This window comes from Coenobita brevimanus, chromosome 82 (genome assembly GCF_032717465.1).
Source record: "Coenobita brevimanus isolate Jiangsu-jjx chromosome 82, ASM3271746v2, whole genome shotgun sequence".
NCBI classification, from domain to species: domain Eukaryota; kingdom Metazoa; phylum Arthropoda; class Malacostraca; order Decapoda; family Coenobitidae; genus Coenobita; species Coenobita brevimanus.
The window spans coordinates 17950250-17971564 of record NC_137035.1 but is presented as its reverse complement, the minus strand read 5'-3'; the positions used below and the strand labels follow the sequence as shown (position 1 = coordinate 17971564).

Here is a 21315-nt window from a genome sequence, read left to right as displayed (position 1 = left end):
CGTTTATTGAGCTGGAATCGAGAGTTTACGTTACACAGCTCCAAGTGTAGGAATAATTTTGGTGTGTTTGCATGCCTCCGATTTTTTCGGGTTGCGTAATGGCTGCTCAATCCGATTCACATTCTTCATTCATTTTCTTTTTTGCATTTTTTACGGAAGATGCGTAGAGGAAAGACGGAAAGAAATTAAATCGAAAAGAAGCTAATATATGAAGACTTATGCACTTGCCAATCCTGATAAAATGTAGCTGTTTGTGGAAGTATATGTGCTCTAATTAGCGGAGTTAGCGTAGGGGTGTATAATGCGTCGTTGATGTGTTGATGTTTTAGTAGCGAGGAAGGGTGAGTGGGGGATAGGCACACGCTCGACACACATTCCACACTAAACCTATAAACACATCGCCGCCAAATGTTTACACTCCCTGGCTATCTTTTTTATTCCCAGTAAATGCTACACACTTGATTTGGTGTATATGCACTACATTTTTTCCACATGATAAACATACCACCTCTCTCTCTCTCTCTCTCTCTCTCTCTCTATGCTGGCGATGGACGAATGGGAAAGGGGTGTATTTAGGCTGTGATGTCTGAAGGTATAGATACTGGAATGTGTGTGTGTGTGTGTGTGTGTGTGTGTGTAAGTATCGCAAGGAGGCTACGCAAAACACCGACTCACTTCAGCTCCGGTATCCTTTTTTCTGTCTGCCCATATATCTATCTACCTATCTATCTATACCTCTGTGTATATGTGTGTCTGTCTGTATATATGTCTCGTTTTCTATGGCTGGATCTGTATGCCATTTTCTATCTGTCTGTCTCTCTATTTCCTCGTCAGCCTCGCAGTACAGCCCTACCGTGAGATACAATCCTTCCTCTTCCCTCCCTCCCTTCCCTTCCCCTCCCCTCCCCTCCCGCGCGTCTCCCTTTGACAAATGGCGGCAAGTGAGGTCCCGGTGGTTGTGTGAGAGTAATTGGGTAGTTAGGGGTGATGGATGGGGGCGGGTGATGTAACAAGCGGCGGGGTGTGTGTAGACGTGGTGTAGGGGTGAGCAAGGGTGTGTAGGGGTGAGCACAAGGTGAGTATGTAGGGTGAAAGATTGTGTGGTTAGTATGCTCAGTGTGATGGATTCTTTTTGGAGTATTTATTTATTTATTTTTTCTGCAGACTTCTTTCATTTCCCTTCCTAAAGCTGGGGAGATTTTTGCTATCATCATCATCATCATCATCATCATCGGTAGACTTCAGAGAGCGAGAAAAAAACTGATAGAAGATAAACTGACGAAAACTAGTCATTAAAACTAGCTAGGTAAATGGGCCACACACTCATTCACTCACCAGTCAGTCCCCCGGAATCCTGACACACACACACACACACACACACACACACACACACACACACACACACACACACACACACACACACACACACACACACATTCTAACAAGCTCTTAAAACTTTCCTACACACACACTCTCTGTGGATCTTATTATTTTTGACACTAGACCCGTAAAATATAATGAGGAAAAAAATAACAGCTCTTTTCCGTCCATGGGGAGGCCTTATCCCTGTGTATTTATCTTTATTTTTTATTCCAGATCCGTAATAAAGTATTGAAGAAAGTATATATATATATATATATATATTGTGTCCGACTCTGGGGCATAGGCTTCACAGCCTGCTCTCAAGGCCCAGTAGTCCTCCTACATACCATACACCTCTCTACATGTCACCACTTCGGCGCTAACACCCACCGTCCATACTGAATACATGCTAGGGCTGTCTCATACAGGACTGGTGTATTGGTACTAGCGGGGGTATTTTTACATGTCGGCGGGTCTTCTGGTAGATCAGTAAAGTCTGGTTTCATGAAATTCAAATCCTTAAACTGTTCCCTGCCCCATCGGGGATTTTAACTTGGGTCCGGTAGGACAGCAGGCCACCTCTCTACCGACTGAGCCACGGCCTCCTCCTTATAGGCCGGATTCGTAGGTGAAGAGAACGTGACCTTATGCAGTACGGTATCTAATGATGGTAGCTTACATATATTACTTTATTCCAATACTGCTACTACTACTTATACTACTGCTGCAACTACTACCACAATACATTCCAACTCTTAAACTAATCACTCTCTTTCCGTCTCCCCTACAGGTGCGACGTAAGCGGCGTGTGGTGGGTCGGGTGCGGTGTCGTAACGTTAAGACGGAGTGCCCTAAGGTGACCTGCGCCGCCCCCCTCATCCTCCCCGGCGCCTGCTGCAAGACCTGCCCTGGAGACGCCCCCCACGACGCCGTTCCGCCCCTCGCCCTCGACGTCATGACAGGTAGGGACCCACACAGACGCTGATGGGCGATGTTTGAGTCATTTCCCAAAGAGTGAGAGCAGTGGAAATGAGTTACCTTGAGTGCAAATGAATTACCTTGAGTGGAAATGAAGTAGATATGAGTTACGTTGCGAGCAGTGGAAATGAGTTACCTTGAGTGGAAGAGTGAAAATGAGTTATCTTGAGTGGAAGTAAGAGTGAAAATGAGTTACCTTGAGGGGATATGAAGTGGAAATGAGTTACCTTGAGTGGAAGAGAGTGGAAATAAGTCACCTTGAGTGGAAATGAGTTACCTTGAGTGGAAGTAAGAGAGTGGAAATGAGTTACCTTGAGTGGAAGTAAGAGTGGAAATGAGCTACCTTGAGTGGACTTGAAGTGGAAATGAGTTACCTTGGGTGGACATGACGTGGAAATGAGTTACCTTGAGCGGAAATGTAGTGGAGATGAGTTACCTTGAGTGGAAATGAGCTACCTTGGGTGGAATGAAGTGGAAATAAGTTACCTTGAGTGGAAATGAGTTGCTTTGAGTGGAAATGAGTTGCTTTGAGTGGAAATGAGTTACCTTGAGTGGAAATGAGTTGCTTTTGAGTGGAAATGAAGTAGAAGTGAGTTGCCTTGAGTGGAAATGAGTTACGAATGAGAGTGGAAATGAATTATCTTGAGACCAGTGGAAATGAAGTGGAAGTGAGTTACTTTGTGGAAATGAGTTATATCGAGAGGAGTGGAAATGAGTTATAGTGGATTGGAATTTAGTTTTCGTGAGGAGTGGAAATGAGTTATGGGAGATTTAGCATGTGGAGTGAGGTGGAAGTATACAGGAAATGAGGATGCAATGGTGGTGATGTGGATGTGGTTCAAAGCGGTAGGAGAAATACAGTGAGATGATTTGGCCATGTGGAGAGGATGGAGAATGAGAGACTGACTAGAAGAGTGTATGTGAATGCAGTGGAAGAGGAGACCAAGGATGGGATAGAGGGATGAGGTGGAGAAATATGAGGGCTTTGTGAGTTGGAGAGAGGGCAACCAAATGACTGAGGACAGGGTGACGTGGAGGCGATTTGTTTGTGGCTACCCCTTACGTGATTAAGGCGTCAGACAGATAGATTGATAAATAGATAGACAAAGACCACTGAAAAAATGTACTTTGTAATATTTACTTCCAAGTTAAATTTCGTGGTATGGTTAAGGACAAATCTCTCTCTCTCTCTCTCTCTCTCTCTCTCTCAGCAATACCTCTTTCACCTTAAGTTGGCCAAGATTTTCATCCTTTTGCAGCTTATTTCACGTAGCTCAGTGGCAGAAAAAGACAGTGCTGCGACTCTACATCCATTCCATAGCACTTCTTCGTGACCAGCACCATGTAGCGTTAATCTAGTGTTACAGCTGGGCATACAAGAGAGAGAAAGAGCAATTTTAGGCCAAGTTAGAGTGAAGAGAGTATAGAGTCGAAGTCAACTCATATCTCACCTGACTGCCATATTGTCCCTACTCATGAACGTGATGACAGGAAGGTTCAAATTCCTACAGACAGACACACATGATTGACACTTATAGCCGGGTGACGTCATAGCCCGCCCCTTCACTCCGAGGACGCCATGACAGGTCGGTGGGGACGCGAACTGAGAGAGAGAGAGAGTGAGAGAGAGAGAGAGAGAGAGAGTCACACGTCCATCAATATCCAAGTCACGTCAATTTATTTTTTTATCATTTATTTATTTTTTTATTTTTATTTTATTTATTTTTATCATGTATTTGTTTGTTTATTTATTTTATTTATTTATTTACTTTTGTCATCTATATATTTTTTCTTATTTTTGTCATTTTTTATTTATTTGTTTTTATCGTTTATTTGTGTGCTGCCTCAGAACACGTTTATTGTTACCTTCAGTCACGAAGTTGGAGGGAGGCTATGTATACACCCGTTTGTGTGTGTGTGTCTATATATATATATATATATATATATATATATATATATATATATATATATATATATATATATATATATATATATATATATATATATATATATTGTTACGGAACAGAGAAAGATAATGTACACTTTAAGTGAGAATACTAAGAGTCACTACTGTCCCGTAAAGTTCCAGGTTCAAAACAAAAGAGTTAGGTAAAATTGCAAGTTAAAGTTTAATGCTCAAACTAACAACAAAACATTCAGAACTCATAAGGATAATGTAATGGCAAATAAACAGGTTAAATATATGGTTAACTGCAATAGCTTCTATTAACACGAAATTAGCAAGAATAAATTTATCTAAGTCAGCCCTGATAAAATGAGATACCAGATAATACTCAGTGAATGCCAGATAAATTATTACAGATCCAAACTAGTATCAAAAATGACTGACATAAAACCCAACATTAATCACAAAGACCTCACTAGGCCTAAGAACTAACCCTATGCTACACAGCACAAGAAAAAATACAACAACAGTTATACTCAAATTACACACAGCTGCTAGATGTTTGGAGAGTTCTTGAGCACTCAAAATAATAATATCTGTACAGGGGAGGACAGAGATGTGAACAAAATGAGGAGCAGATCTAAGTGGCAATGATGCAGAGGCTGAGCTCATTATATAGGGGCCAGCAGAGCCTGATACAACTTGTAAGAAGGACGCGCAAATGAAGCCATGGGGACAAAGAGCTGAAAATCCCGCACTGTATAACAGAGAGAACGACTTTACTATAACGGTAGAAGGGGGGGACTGAGGCAGAACACGCTCGTGATCAAACATGCAGCAACTGTGCGTTAAAAATCACACAAAGGATGATGAAATCATAGGCTATGTAACACCTCCCCACAAAGAAAAAAGAAATTTACAAAGGAAATTTCTTATTACTCTAAAACAATCTGTACATGGCATTACAGAACATGCAAATGTCTTTCCTAATGTTACAAAACATGAGATCTCCCTAGCACTTTCAGTCATAGGTACTTGCCAGTATCCCTTTAACAAATCAAACTTACTTATGAACCTAGCCTTTCCGATCTTGTCTATGCAATCTTCCACACGAGGGAGAGGGTAAGTGTCTGTTTTGGTTATCTGATTAACACGTCTGTAGTCGATGCAAAGCCTCTGTGACCCACCTGGCTTAGGGACTAGAGTGACAGGAGAACTCCACTCGCTCTGACAGGGCTCAATCATCTTGTGGTCCAACAGGTAGCCAAGCTCCTTCTGGATGAGAGGAACTTTCACTGGGTTCACACGGTAAGGAGGCAGTTTAATTGGCTTTGCGTCTCCAACATCGACATCATGCATCAACACAGTGGTTCTTCCTGGAGTGGCACGGAACACTTGCGGGTACTCCTGCAGTAATGCCGAAAACTCCTGCCTTTCCTTGGGTGGTAGATGAGAAAGCTTAGTCTGGAGATCATTCATGATATCAGGATTCTTCCCCAAACTATCACTCAGGCTCATACTGCATGGGAGAGCTTCACTTGCAGACTCGGGTGGAACAGTTACAGTGCAGACTGGATTATTTTCGTCCCGCCTGTGATATAACTTTAGCATGTTGATGTGACATAGTTGCTTGCTCTTTCTACGATCTGGTGTGGCGATGACATAGCTGACATCACTGAGTTTCTTCTCCACGAAATAAGGGCCACTAAACTTGGCTTGAAGAGGTTGCCCATGAACTGGTAGCAGAATCAAAACCTGATCTCCTGGCTGAAAGTGGCGTAACCTGGACTTCTTATCATACCAAGTCTTCATCTTCTCCTGAGCAGCTCCTAAATTCTCTCTCGCCAGCTGTAAAGCAGTGGACAGCCGTTCTTTGAAATTCATCACATACTCCAGCAGGTTGACGTCATCTTCCTCCGACAGCCAGCATTCCTTGAGTAGCTTAAGGGGTCCTCTTACTTCATGGCCAAACAGTAGTTCAAAAGGTGAGAAGCCCAGTGATTCATTTGGAGATTCTCTTGCAGCAAATACAACGAATGGAAGACCTTTATCCCAGTCTTTCTGATATTCCAAACAGTATTTCTTGAGCATCGATTTGAGTGTTTGATGATATCTCTCCAACGCTCCTTGGGTCTGGGGATGGTAAGCTGAAGACGTGATCTGGGTGATGCCCAACTCTTTCAGAGACTGCTTGAAAACGTTTGACATGAAATTACTTCCTCGGTCTGACTGTACCTCCTTGGGCAAACCAAACTTTGTGAAGAACCCTAGCATTTCCTTAACCACGTTCTTTGCTGAGATATTTCTAAGTGGAATGGCTTCAGGATAACGAGTAGCCATATCAATCATGGTCAACACATAAGAAAATCCTGAAGAAGTCTTAGGAAGAGGGCCCACAATATCCACCAACACACGGGTGAAAGGCGCCTCAAAAGGAGGAATGGGAACTAGAGGTGCAACCTTTTCGGTCTGATTACACTTCCCCACAACTTGACAGGTGTGACAAGACTTACAATACCAGGAAACATCCCTGAAGATACCTGGCCAGTAGAAGTGTTTCAAAATGCGTGCCACAGTCTTCCTCACTCCAAGGTGTCCTGCCAAACTGGAATCATGAGCCACTCGAATGATATCCTGCCTACAAACACGAGGGATGACAACTTGATGTACAACCTCCCATTCACAGTCGGCTGATGCTGTTGGGGGTCTCCACTTCCTCATAAGTACTCCTGACTTTACATAATAACAAGTAGAAGCACCGGCTGACTCTTCTTCACTGTCAGCAGAGTTAGCTAGACCTTTCAACTCAGGGTCAGCAACCTGCAACTCAACCAACTCTTGACGAGACAAATTATCAACACTACGGGGTACTGCCTCATCTGGTGAGTGGTCCAAATTAGCAAGAAAAGTGTCAGCTAGGATAACATCATCATCATCATTATCCTCTAAATCACCAGTAACTTTAGACTTAGCCCTAGTGACAGCACATGCAGGGAACACATCAGGGACATCACAATCCTGGGACGCAGCCACTGGCTCACTAGACAACTGAGGAGCTGGACACACTTGACTTCCACCAATATCATTTCCAAGTAAGAAAGTTACACCTGACATTGGGAGTGTCTCAACCAACCCAACCATAACAGAACCATTAACAAAACCAGACTCTAAATTCACTCTGCACAGAGGGACAGAGAAGTAATTATTCCCTACACCTTGTAAGATTACAGTTTCATCAGAGGAATTAAAATTAGAGCCAAGAACACTGGTCAGCATAAGGGATTGGCAAGCACCTGTATCACGATATATTTTAACTGATTTCCTGTCATTACTGTCCAGAGGACTGACAAAACCTTCAGACAGGAAATTAGCACATGAACTCTTGAGAGTGTCACCCACGTTACTGCTCAAAAGAGGAGCTCCATCATGAGAATTTAAGTTACCCCTCAAAGCAGGTTCAGTTAACTCAGTTAAAGAATTCTGGGAACTCTCAAGAGTGGACACTAGACCAATTGACTGAATATTTAAAGACTCCTTTTTGTTCACATCACGCTGTCTCCTGAAACATCTCTCCGTAGTATGACCAAGCTTACTACAATAAGTACATTTACTTTTCTGAAATCTAGAGGTGAAGCTGGTATTTACTTCCTGAGAAACATCATCCTTATTCTCTTTCCTGTTACCTGTACTCTGAGTAGAGGCAACGTACTTACTCTCAGCTTTCCCTTTTTCTCTAGAATATCTCTTGTGAGTGAGAACATACTCATCAGCTAAAACTGCAGCATCAGACAAATTATCTATTCTTTTCTCATCAAGATATAGGCTTACATCTTTATAAATACACCTTTTGAAGTCCTCCAGCAAAATCATCTGCTTAAATTTGTCAAAATCAGAATCCACATTCTTAGAATTTAACCACTGCTCTAACAGATCTTCTTTGATTTTTGCATACTCAACATGGGATTGCTTATCTTGCTTGTAAGTTGTCCTAAATTTTACTCTATAGGCTTCAGGAACAAGCTCATAGGCCTTAAGAATCAAGCTCTTAACTACATCATAATTATCAGACTGATCCTGAGGCAAAGATGCATAAGTTACTTGAGCTTTACCGGTGAGAACAGTTTGAAGGAGTACTGGCCAATACTCCTTAGGCCAATTAAAACCTGTAGCTACCCTCTCAAACAACTGAAAATACTTTGTTAAATCAGATTCATTAAAAGAGGAGGGACAAGTTTAACATTTTTAGCCACATCAAAATCATCAGAGCTAGATGATCCAGTTCCACCTTGTTTCATGCGATACTCATGGTCTGCCTGAATCCTAGCAAGTTCAATTTGTGCCTGAAACTCAGCCTCCTTAGCACGAGCCTGAAACTCAGCCTCCTTAGCATTTGCCTGAAACTCAGCCTCTTGAATACGAGCTTTTGCCTGAAATTCAGCCTCCTTAGCACGGGCCTCCTGCGGGGCTAGCTGTAACTTAGCTAATTCAATCTGCGTTTGCTCATTTCGAGGAGTTACATTAAACAAGCTTTCATTAATCATGTCAACAATTTGATCTTTAGAATGATGAGAGCGAACAGCAATTCCCAATTGTTGAGCAACAAGCTCAAGTTCATTCTTTGTTCTGTTTTCTATATCACACACTGTTTGCACATTTGACAAAAAATCTTTGGCTTCATCAAGTGTAGTAATAGTAGACATAATGAATAAGTAACAGTCACAAAATATCAAGCAATATCCTTATGATAATATCCTGAATATCCTGATATGAGGTCGCCAAATTTATGTTACGGAACAGAGAAAGATAATGTACACTTTAAGTGAGAATACGAAGAGTCACTACTGTCCCGTAAAGTTCCAGGTTCAAAACAAAAGAGTTAGGTAAAATTGCAAGTTAAAGTTTAATGCTCAAACTAACAACAAAACATTCAGAACTCATAAGGATAATGTAATGGCAAATAAACAGGTTAAATATATGGTTAACTGCAATAGCTTCTATTAACACGAAATTAGCAAGAATAAATTTATCTAAGTCAGCCCTGATAAAATGAGATACCAGATAATACTCAGTGAATGCCAGATAAATTATTACAGATCCAAACTAGTATCAAAAATGACTGACATAAAACCCAACATTAATCACAAAGACCTCACTAGGCCTAAGAACTAACCCTATGCTACACAGCACAAGAAAAAATACAACAACAGTTATACTCAAATTACACACAGCTGCTAGATGTTTGGAGAGTTCTTGAGCACTCAAAATAATAATATCTGTACAGGGGAGGACAGAGATGTGAACAAAATGAGGAGCAGATCTAAGTGGCAATGATGCAGAGGCTGAGCTCATTATATAGGGGCCAGCAGAGCCTGATACAACTTGTAAGAAGGACGCGCAAATGAAGCCATGGGGACAAAGAGCTGAAAATCCCGCACTGTATAACAGAGAGAACGACTTTACTATAACGGTAGAAGGGGGGGACTGAGGCAGAACACGCTCGTGATCAAACATGCAGCAACTGTGCGTTAAAAATCACACAAAGGATGATGAAATCATAGGCTATGTAACAATACACACACACACACACACACACACACACACACACACACAAGATATCTCGAAAAGTTGTTATCGGATGTCAATTAAATCTGATGGACAGGTGGGCAGTGGGTCAGAGAAAAGCTTATTACCCGTCCCCACCCCGGAGGGGCTCGGGGACTGGTATTGTTTTCACTCGGCTTGCCTGTCTGTTTGTTTGTTTGTTTGTTTGTCTGCCTGTCTGTCTGTCTGTCTCTATTAACGACTTTGCGTGAAAACTACTGGTGCGATTTTAACTAAAATTACAAGGATAATAGGCTATGACCTTCTAATCATCTGATTAAATTTTGGGCCAGATTACACCAAGACCCAGGCCGTAGGCCCAAAAAAATGTAAAAAAAAAAAAAAAAAAAGCCGTAACTCCTTTCAAATTCGACATATCGACTTGAAAGCAAAACCTAAAGGTGCATCTTTCAAGTCTGCATCCTATAACATGCCTCATTACGTCAGGAGGGTCGGCAATTTTCACCCGATTTACTCCATATTTGATATGTGACATCTTTGATTAGACATCCTGTTGTGTTTATACGTCAGCGCTAAAATGATTGCCGGGGACGGGTTTGCCGTGCCTTGGCACGGCTTCTTGTTAGAATTTGAGGTTGATCGAATACAGGGGAATAAATTATGTGATATTGACGTAGGCGGAGGTATGCGCCCTCCGAGTGCTTTGTAGTTATTTGTATTATTATTCGTATTGGTATTAGTATTTTCATTATTATTATTATTATTAGTTATTATTGTTACATATTTTTATTAGTAATAGTAGTACATTATTATATTATTATTATTACTAGTAGCAGTAGTAATAGTAGTAGTAGTAGTAGTTGCATCCCAAGGCTCATCTACACACAAACCCAGTGGACTGCAGGCTGAAGCTACCCGTTTCCTACCCTCCACCACCCCATCCACGAGACAGGCAAGGGACGCCTGTATACCCTGCCCATCCCCCCGCCTGGGTATATCCGTGCCACCCCCTGAAGGCGTTCCGGGGCGAGGGGAGAGAAAAAAAATACAGAGAAGAATACAGAAAGCGGCTCTCCCCAACCCCCCCGTCCCTCACAGATAAATAAAATCATGTGTAGCACCAGGAGTGAAAAGATATGAAAAAATGAAATAAAAATGAAATGCATGATGGAATTTAAAGATTAATTTGTGTACTAAGATGAATTTTATCTCTTCAGGACGAGGAGCATTTTTTGTTTTTTGTTTTTATCTGCCCAAAAATATATATGGGGTTAGAAGATGGGGAAATGGGAAGTTGTCTCTCTCTCTCTCTCTCTCTCTCTCTCTCTCTCTCTCTCTCTCTCACTTTCACACCCTAACTCTCGCTGTCTCTCACATTCACTCACATTCACTCTCACTCATTTGTTCACACTTACTTTTAGAGAGAGAGAGAGGGAGAGAATGTGTGTGTGTGTGTGTGTGTGTGTGTGTGTGTGTGTGTGTGTTTGTGTATGTACGCTATAAGTGTATTTATAGTGTGTGTGTGTGTGTGTGTGTGTGTGTATATGTATGTATGTACGTACGGTATATGTACAAGTGTGTTTATAGTGTGTGTGTGTGTGTGTGTGTGTGTGTGTGTGTGTGTGTGTACCAGAGTCTTTGCCAAGGAAAACATATATAATTGTGAATATAGAAAACGGGTAATTAATTAGTGTAAATAGACGAAGGAATTTCTTGAATGGTGCCAGGAAGAGAGAGAGAGAGAGAGAGAGAGAGGATAAGGAGTAAAAAGAGGAAGTGGGGAGAGACGAGAAGGATAAGAGAAGATTAAGAAGAGAGGGGGGGGGGGGGCAGTGAAATGTGGTATGGCAGTCCCGTAGAGTTTTTAATATTGACCTAATGGTATGCTAGTGGAACCCCTTCAATTTGTGGTGAGTTATGCCAACCATGAGGGGGTTAGGGGAGGGAGTGGGGGAGGAGAAGGAAGGGGAAGAGGTAGGTATATAGGGGTGAATGAGGGAGGTGAGTCGGATGGAATGAGGGGTAATGGAGGGGATGATGGGTGAGGGGGGGATGGTGAGAGAGAGAGAGAGAGAGAATTTAGGTGGATAGGAAGAGTGGTCGTAACTGAGTAGGGACAGACACCTCCTAAATATTCTTTTGTTCAGGCCACCCCTCACTGGATGCGGCGTCAGTTGAGAGATAGATAGATAGATGGACAGATGGATAGGTACTTGTGCTTCTTCACGCAGTTCACGGTATGATGATGATGATGAGGAGGAGGAGGAGGATGATGATGAGGAGGAGGAGGACGATGGTGGTGATGATGTTTATGTTGATGTACGAGCATACGTGTGTGCGTGTGTGTGTATGTGTTTACGTGTTTGCAGTATGTGTGTATATGTAAGTTTGTGTGTGTGCACATGAGAGGGGTAAAGAGTTGTAAACACGGCAGTCACTGAGCAAATCTAGAAATACATAGTGTGTGTGTGTGTGTGTGTGTGTATTTGTATTCCTCTTTGACGCCTTGTATATTTCATCCTTTGTGTCCCAGGTTCATCTCAAATATAAACCCAGTGGACTACAGGCTAAAAATGTCATCCTTCAGTCCACCATCGTCCTTTCGGGGGATAGGGAGGGAGTTGAGGGACGTGTGTATAACCAGACAGTGGAGCCGCTCAGTTATATCAGTGCCACCACATGTAGGCGTCTGTCCACTAGGTGTCATCCTCGCTACCCACAGACGATTTCATTCAGCTTAGGAGGGATTTATAGAACTGGAGGGGTTAGCCAGAGCCTGCAGTAACCCCTTCACTACGAGTACCCCATCCTAAGTTCAATAAAGGTGGTACAAATATAAATTTAAAAAAAGCTAAGGGCAGGTGGTGACCCTTTTTCCACTCCCCAGGTCGATTTTTTACGTGTTGTGGAGATGCCTCAGTGTCAGAAAGGTCCCTCCTGCATCATTTATTCACTTCGTACTTCCACTCCCACACCTACACCCACACCAGCAGACTGAGCCGTCCCCGTGACACCCAAGATACCCGTTTTGAGTTTCTCGAGTAGCTCAAGTTACGAACCACCCCCAAAAATCGTCTGGAAGTTGCAGGACTAAACCACCGGAATTTAAAAGAATAGATCACCGGAATATAATCGTTTTGTTGGGACAGAATGGTAGAGTTGTGCCGGCCGTGAGAGGGTTAAGGAGGTGTAAACAGGGCAATCAGTGAGCAGATCTAGAAATACATAGTGTTTGGCCATACCTCGCGGCTGAGTCACCCCAGTATTCCTGCCCCGTTGGTAGGCTTGCTGACTCTCATTCCTTCGGTGTTTCGTGTTTTTCCTTTTTATATCGTATGGATTTATTTTTTCGATGTTTGTGTGTTTTGAATATGAGGATAACGAGTAAATAATATACAACAGGGTATAGTTGTGACAGATGCCACAATGAACCGACTAGGAGATAGGAGTGACAGTGCTGTTTTTGCCACATCTTCAGAGGCAGCCAGATACATTGCTTGTCCCTGGCTGTGTCACTCACTCACACTCTCTCGTTGACTTGCTCTTCTTGAAGAATGAGATCCAGGCCTTGAGCATTTGAAAAATGAAATATTGCACCGTGGCAAACCTCCCTGGCCAGGTTTCAGACAGGATGAGACCCCCGAGGACAGCCCCTCCAGGTGCAGCAGCCCCCGCAGCTCCCACCCCAAACCGGAGGACACGACGATATTTATAAACCCAGGGATACGAATTTTTGCGCAATGGCAGACCTTCACCCGTACCAGATCATAAGCACGGTGGGACCCCCGAATGCTGTCCCCCACGGGTCGTTCTGCATGACCATAGTTTTCAACCAATGTACATGAAAATTTGCTCATTGGTAAGCGCTTACCCGGGCCACGTTATAGGCTGGGTGACAACCCAAAGATCATACCCCGGGGGGGAGGGTGGCCCCCGAGGTCCTGGCCAAAGTCTCTATCAGCGGTCATGGATATTAACTTTGGGGCGTGGAATTTGCTTGCTAGTTGACGTTCACCCCGACCACGTTGTATGCAAGATGGGACCCCCGGTGGTCACCCTTCACGCAGGGGGGTGGGGGGTTGACTGCCCCCAGGGAAGACTGCGCCACATTTTTTTACGTAAGCAAACGAAATTTTGCATAGTACTAGACCTTTATCTGGACCAGAGTTCCTAAATGTGGGGACCCCTGGGGTTCGTCCCTCAGCTTCCCTCGTTGGTAATATTTTCTTTCGCCTGACACTGTTGGACGGGTGGGTGCGGCTAATACAGATGTCCTATGTCTTGTTTAACCTAGGAGGCTACGGGCTGGGGGCAGTGTAAACAGGCCACTCAGCGTGATAACACATTTAGAGGGCTGCAGGGGGTGGGGGAATACAGGCATGTATTTAAAGGTAGTGAGGTCACAGGGCAGTGCATGACTCACCCCCACATAAACACGCAGCTCACAACGCATCCCAGCCATTAACTCATTACCACACGTATTGTACAGTATATTCTAGACACTCCAGATTATATATTACTTATTGTAGACATTACATACTGAGATATTTAGACAGATGATTTAGATTCTGTTGTTTCTACCAATATACACGTGTTTTAGGGTAGATTATATAGATATTTAGGTATTTTAGATTATTATTCCTACCGTGAAGCACATGTTATAGATCATATTTTAGGTATTTTTAGGTTACATATTTACATTTTTTAAAGTATTTTTATGGTAGATATTTACGTTTTTATTTTTGTTAGATAGTTAGATGTTTTTATTTATTTTAGGTGTTTTTTGGTTAGATATATAATTGTTTCCGACAAGGAGAGTATGTTTTCACCCCTGTTTGTTTGTTTGTTTGTTTGCCTGCCTGTTAGCCGGATTACTCAAAAACTAAGAGAGAGATTTGGACTAAATTTGGTGGATAGATAGCCCATGTCCCGGGGAACAATCGATTAACGTTTGGCACCGATCCGGATAGTACTACAGATTCTGGATCCGGAAAACACTTTTTGCGAAACCCTAATCAGTTATGAGAAAACCTAACCCATTATGAAGAGTGGTTTGGAAATTACGCTGCCCTTGTCGGAGAGATGCGCTCCACTGAGTGCCCCTCTAGTTTCATTTATTTTATGTTAGATATTTAGATGTTTTTATTTCGGTATTTTAATGTTAGATATTTTGATTTTTTTTTGTTTTAGGTATTTTTGTTTAGATGTTTTTATTCATTTCAGTTATTTCAGTGTTGTATATTTAAATTTTTTACTGTTTTTATCTTTATGTTAGATATTTTGATTTTTTTTTATATTAGATATTTTTTGTTAAATATTTAGATGTTTTTTATTTAAGGTATCTTTTTGTTAGATGTATTAGATTTTTTTTTTTTTTTTGTCATTTTTGTAATGTTTTTTATTTACGGTATTTTAGGTATTTTTATGTTAGACGTTTTGATTTTTAAAAGTTAGTTTATATATCTTTATGTTGGGTATTTGGATGTTTTATTTGCTTGAGGTATTTTTATGTTCAGTGTTTAGGTGTTTATAACTAATTTTAGGTATTTAAGATTTTTTATTTTAGTTTTTTTTTTAGATTTTTGTATTTAAGGTATTTTTTGTTATGTTTAGATTTTTGTGATTTATTTTAGGTATTTTTATGTTTAGATGTTTTTAAGTATTTTTCTGTTAGATGTTTATAGATATTTTATGCTTGGATGTTTAGATGTTTTTAGGTAATTTTATGTTTAGATGTTAAGATGTTTTTAAGTATTTTTATGTCAGATGTTTAGGTGTTTGTAGATGTTTTATGTTCAGATGTTTGTAGGTATTTTTAGGTTTAGATGTTTGTAGATATTTTGTTTAGATTTTTTTTGTATTTTTAGGTTTAGATTTTTTTTATGTAGTTTTATGTTTAGATGTTTTGAAGTTTTTATGTTAGATGTTTAGATGTTTTAAGTATTTTTATATTAGATGTTTAGATGAGAGAGGGGGGTGTGAGTTTGGAGCAGGGCAGTGAAATGGCGGGGTACAGGGCGACTTGGAGGCGGTTTGTTTGTGGCCACCCCAAACGGGATTGAGGCGTCTGGCAATAGGTAGATAGATAGATAGTTTAGATGTTTTAAAGTATTTTTATGTTTAGATGTTTTAAAGTATTTTTGTGTTTAGGTGCGTTTAAGTATTTTTAGGTTTAGATTTTTTTAATGTAGTTTTGTGTTTAGATGTTTAGATGATTAAGTATTTTTCTGTTTAGATTTTTTTTTTAAAGTATATTCTTGTCACCATCGTACTCTTTGATTCAGCTGAGGAGACTGATGTTCTTTTACGCTGAATTGGCCGTGATTTCTGTCGTTTAGCAACTTATTTTACGTTGCTCGGTGCCAGACACTACTACGGCCTTACATTCCTTGCCATAGCACTTCTTCGTGACTAGCATCATATCCTGGTGTTTATCTCTTGTTATAGGGGCAGAATTAGACACTACTACGCCCGTACATGTCTTTCAGTAGCACTTCTTCGTGACTAGCATCATATCCTGGTGTTCATCTCTTCTAACAACTTAGCATTCATTGTGGAGAGATTATTTTAGGCCAAGTTAGAGTAAAAGGGGTATATCTAAGGCCAGAGAGAGAGAGAGAGAGAGAGAGAGAGAGCGCTGAAAATTAATTATAATTTTTTTAGGCAAACATTCATAGAAAATATTATAACAGTTTCTAGGATAAAAAAAATCTAGTGTTAAATAGTGATTTAAAAAAAACTTCCATTAATACATGAATCAGTTAAAAAAAAAAAAAAAAAAAAAAAAAAAAAAAAGCTGAATAACTGCCTTTTCATTCAACATTAAATTTTCGAGTAAGGGGGGTGGGGCGGCAGATTTCGGTTTATATATATATATATATATATATATATATATATATATATATATATATATATATATATATATATATATAATATACCATTTTTTGTTTTTACGCGGATTTTGGTTTCGCATGATGATTGTTCTTTTATTTTTTCGTTTTACCTCCGCCAAGGAGGTCATGTTTTCACCCCTGTCCGTTTGTTTGTTTGTTGGTTGGTTTGTGAGCAAGATTACACAAAAACTACTGGACGGATTTCCACGAAACCTGGTAGAAGAATGGGCCTTGGCCCAGAATAGACTCCATTAAATTTTGGTGCGGATCCGGATGAAGGTGCGGATCCAGGATTTTTTTTTTTTTTTTTCACTTTAACATTGCGAGGTAGGGCGTTTTTCGACATTTTCGTTTTTTTTTTTTTTTTCTGTGAATATTGCATGGATCTTGGAAAAAAAAAAATCAGACATGTTTGGGATGTTGGTATCAACGAATGTGTACAGTGTGGCGCGGATCCATATAAAATTCCGGATCTAGCGGATTTAAATATGCTTTTAGAGGAGATAGATCTTTTTCCCGCTGCCGTACAGTAACAAATAGGACTTGACTGAATGAAATGGAACTGCATGTTGGGTCTTGGTGGAGGTATGCGCTCTACTGAGTCCCACTCTAATTCTTTTTTACTGTAACCCAACCTAATACTAAGGAAAGAAAACTGATACCAAGAAAACAAAACAAACCTGATACCGAGAAAACACACCTGATACCAAAGAAATACACCTGATACCAAGAAAATACACCTGATACCAAGAAAACACACCTGATACCAAGAAAATACCTGATACCAAGAAAACACACCTGATACCAAGAAAATACCTGATACCAAGAAAATACCTGATACCAAGAAAACACACCTGATACCAAGAAAACACACCTGATACCAAGAAAACACACCTGATGCCAAGAAAACACACCTGATGCCAAGAAAACACACCTGATATCAAGAAAATACACCTGATACCAAGAAAATATACCTGAAACCAAGAAAATATACCTGATACCAAGAAAACACACCTGATACCAAGAAAATATACCTGATACAAAGAAATACACCTGATACCAAAAAAATACACCTAATATTAACAAACCTAACCTGATACCGAGGAGACTAACTTACCCTAACTTAACCTAACCTAATCTAGACTTCCCTTCTCCCTTCCTCTCCCCTTCCCCCTTGGCTTCTTCCCTGGTGGGTGGCCACGTGAAGGCGGGCATGCAGCAACAATAAACAGGGAGAGACAGGGAGGATTGGCTGTGACTTCACATATACAGACAGTCTCTCCAAACACACACACATACCCTACCCAGGCAAACACACATACACGCAGTCAATACATGGGCCCAGAATCCAAACACACACACACACACACACACACACACACACACACACACACACACACACACACACACACATTCGGGTTGCTAGGGAGTTTCAGTTGCCGGGGGAAAAACACACACACACACACACACACACACACACACACACACACACACACACACACACACACAGCAGCCTGAGGGGGGGTGTCCGGTCGGGGGAGTGGACGCGCTTATCCGTTACGGTTTGAACCAAGGACGTGTTAATTGATTGATTGGTTGATTTGATTGATTGCTTGGTTGATTGAATAGTTGGTTGATTGATTGATTGCTTGGTTGATTGAATAGTTGATTGATTGATTGATTGATCAGTTGGTTGATTTGATTGATCAGTTGGTTGATTTGATTGATTGATCAGTTGGTTGATTTGATTGATCAGTTGGTTGATTTGATTGATTGATCAGTTGGTTGATTTGATTGATCAGTTGGTTGATTTGATTGATTGATCGATCAGTTGGTTGATTTGATTGATTGATCAGTTGGTTGATTTGATTGATTGATCAGTTGGTTAATTTGATTGATTGATCAGTTGGTTGATTTGATTGATTGATCAGTTGGTTGATTTGATTGATTGATCAGTTGGTTGATTTGATTGATTGATCAGTTGGTTGATTTGATTGATTTGATTGGTTCATTGGTTGATTGATCGGTTGATTGATTGATTAGTTGATTGATGGCATTTAAACAACGCAACCCCTTCAGCGTGATGAGGTAGTGTATATTCTCACTCTTGCTACCTCCAGATGATGTTATTCAGCTTAGGGGATTTATTTAAAGAGATAAATCCTAAATCCCTTCAGTTTAAAGAGGGAGATTTTAAGTATTCATTAATCCCTTTAGGACGAGGGTGATTTTTTGAGTGGATTATAAAAATACTATGGAATTTAGGTCCTCGGAGTGAAGAGGCTACGGTACACTACGCCCCCCTAATTCTACGTAGCCCCTTAAGATATAATAGTTCTCCTCTCTTCTACTTATTATTATTATTATTATTATTATTATTATTATTTATTATTTTTTCTTCTTATTATTATTATTGTTATTATTATTATTATTATTATTGTTCCTCCTCGTCTTCTTCCTCTTAATATTATTATTATTATTATTATTTTATTTTTCTCCTCCTCCTCCTCCTCCTCTCTCTCTCTCTCTCTCTCTCCCTTTACATAACGACAGGTGTCTTATTTTAAACACAAAAATACCAGATAAATGCTGAAGCTTCGGGGCCCTATAAGCGTTCACAAAATTCGGATTGACCGGTGTCCTAAGCGCCGTGGTTTCGAGTCCAAGGGGTGACTTTTTTTTCAGTCTCTAAAGATGCTACCAAGGGCGTAGGTCAGTCTCCGACCCGTAAATGATCTGAACTAATGGTAGCCAGAGATCGAGCAGAATTGGGGTTTGGGATGTTTTTATTAGTTTTACGGAATGGACTAACGGTAGCCAGAGATCGAGCAGAATTGGGGTTTGGGATGTTTTTAGCAGTTTTACGAAATGGACTAACGGTGGCCAGAGATCGAGCAGAATTGGGGTTTGGGATGTTTTTAGCAGTTTTACGAAATGGACTAACGGTGGCCAGAGACCGAGCAGAATGGGGTTTGGGATGTGTTTAGCAGTTTTACGAAATGAACTAACGGTAGCCAGAGATCGAGCAGAATTGGGGTTTGGGATGTTTTTAGCAGTTTTATGAAATTTGCAAAAGAGTACGGGGATAAAAAAGGAGAGTCTCAGCTGTTTAAGGGGCTTCGCTAAAGTCGCTGAAGTCTACGGGAATGAAGCACCTCGTTTCCCCTCCAAAAATGTTAGTAAGCGACAGACGGACAAGGCAGCTCCCAGAGAAGCTCCCGCATCTAAAATAATTATCAGCGGGTACCAAGTTTACGAAAATTATATCTGGGCTGAAGGGGGTAGAGATGAACTGGAGAGAGAGAGAGAGTAGATTCCACATTTTCTACAAGCCCCCCCTCGCCTCCCCGCAGAGTGCCACAGAAAACGGGCTGCGGACTCAATATTTAACCTTGATTTTTGTCCAGTTATTGCAAAGTGACCGTCATGCGCGAATTCCTGTCAATATGCATACTTTCGCGCATGCATTGAGGGTGACGCATGCTGCACGCTCAATTGTGTGTGTGTGTGTGTGTGTGTGTGTGAGGGAGGGAGGGAGCGTGGGTGTATGTGTGTTTATATTTGTGTATTTTTTTTATTGTGTTCGTCTGTCTGTGTTTGTTTATGTGGTGTTTGTGTATGTATATTATTGTTTTGTGTGTGTGTTTGTGTGTGTTGTGTGTGAGGGAGGGAGCGTGGGGGTGTGTTTATATTTGTGTATTTTTGTGTGTGTTCCTCTGTGTGTTTGTGTATATGGTGTTTGTGTATGTATATTATTGTTGTGTGTGTGTGTGTGTGTGTGTGTGTTAGAGAGAGAGAGAGAGAGAGAGTATATTTGTGTTTGGGCTTACATTGTTTGTTTGTGTGTGTGTGTGTGTGTGTGTGTGTGTGATCTGCATCGACTAGTACCGGAACTTTCAATTTGGTAGGTATGTGCGTTTTTGTGTGTCAGGAAGAAAACATTTGGGCTAATAGGACAGTGTGTGTGTGTGTGTGTGTGTGTGTACGTTGCAAAATGGTTGACCTTTGCATCAACTCCTTAAGGTTTGTTGCAGTAAGTAGGCAAGTTATGTGATTTTAATGCACTCTGTTAAAATTAAGTTGCTTATGGAACAGTGTAAGGAATCCAGCTATCCTTGTCATATCCATACAGTTTGCCAGCAGTGAAGTGGAGGAAGCTGGGTATTATTATTCTTACTATTTCTGCTCCTGTTTTCCTGCTCGAGACAGACTTGATATGCGGCATGCATCAAATGATTCATCACTTTTAATTCCTACCCGAGCTGCGGCATACATCAAATGAATATTCAGTTTTAAGTTATATACGATTTTGCGTCTTGTGTTGTTGTTATGGCAGCAGGTACTCGTTGTTATTAGTAAGTCACAAAGTTTTTTATTTTTATTTATCCTTAGTCTTTTCCTTTTATTTCTCTCTTTTTTTTTTTTTTTTTTACGTACGAGTCACAATATCCATTCTTTTTATTTATCCGTACACATTTCTTTTTTCGTTTTCTTTTTTTAATTGTATGTAGTGTTTATTTGCAGCTTTATTCATTTCAAAATTGGTATATAGCTTATTACACCCATCACACAGCAACACGACACACACCTGGCCTGAGAACACTGCAATTTGAC

General features: G+C 40.7%; 1 protein-coding gene across 1 annotated transcript in view; it reads left to right on the top strand.

The window, feature by feature from the left end:
- LOC145409613 (dorsal-ventral patterning protein Sog-like) overlaps positions 1 to 21315 on the top strand; it is a 119372-nt gene that overhangs the window by 60201 nt on the left and 37856 nt on the right. The window contains exon 3 of the mRNA XM_080279966.1: positions 2153 to 2324. Within this exon, the coding sequence (XP_080136092.1) occupies positions 2153 to 2324 (172 nt within the window). The remainder of the gene's footprint in view (positions 1 to 2152; positions 2325 to 21315) is intronic.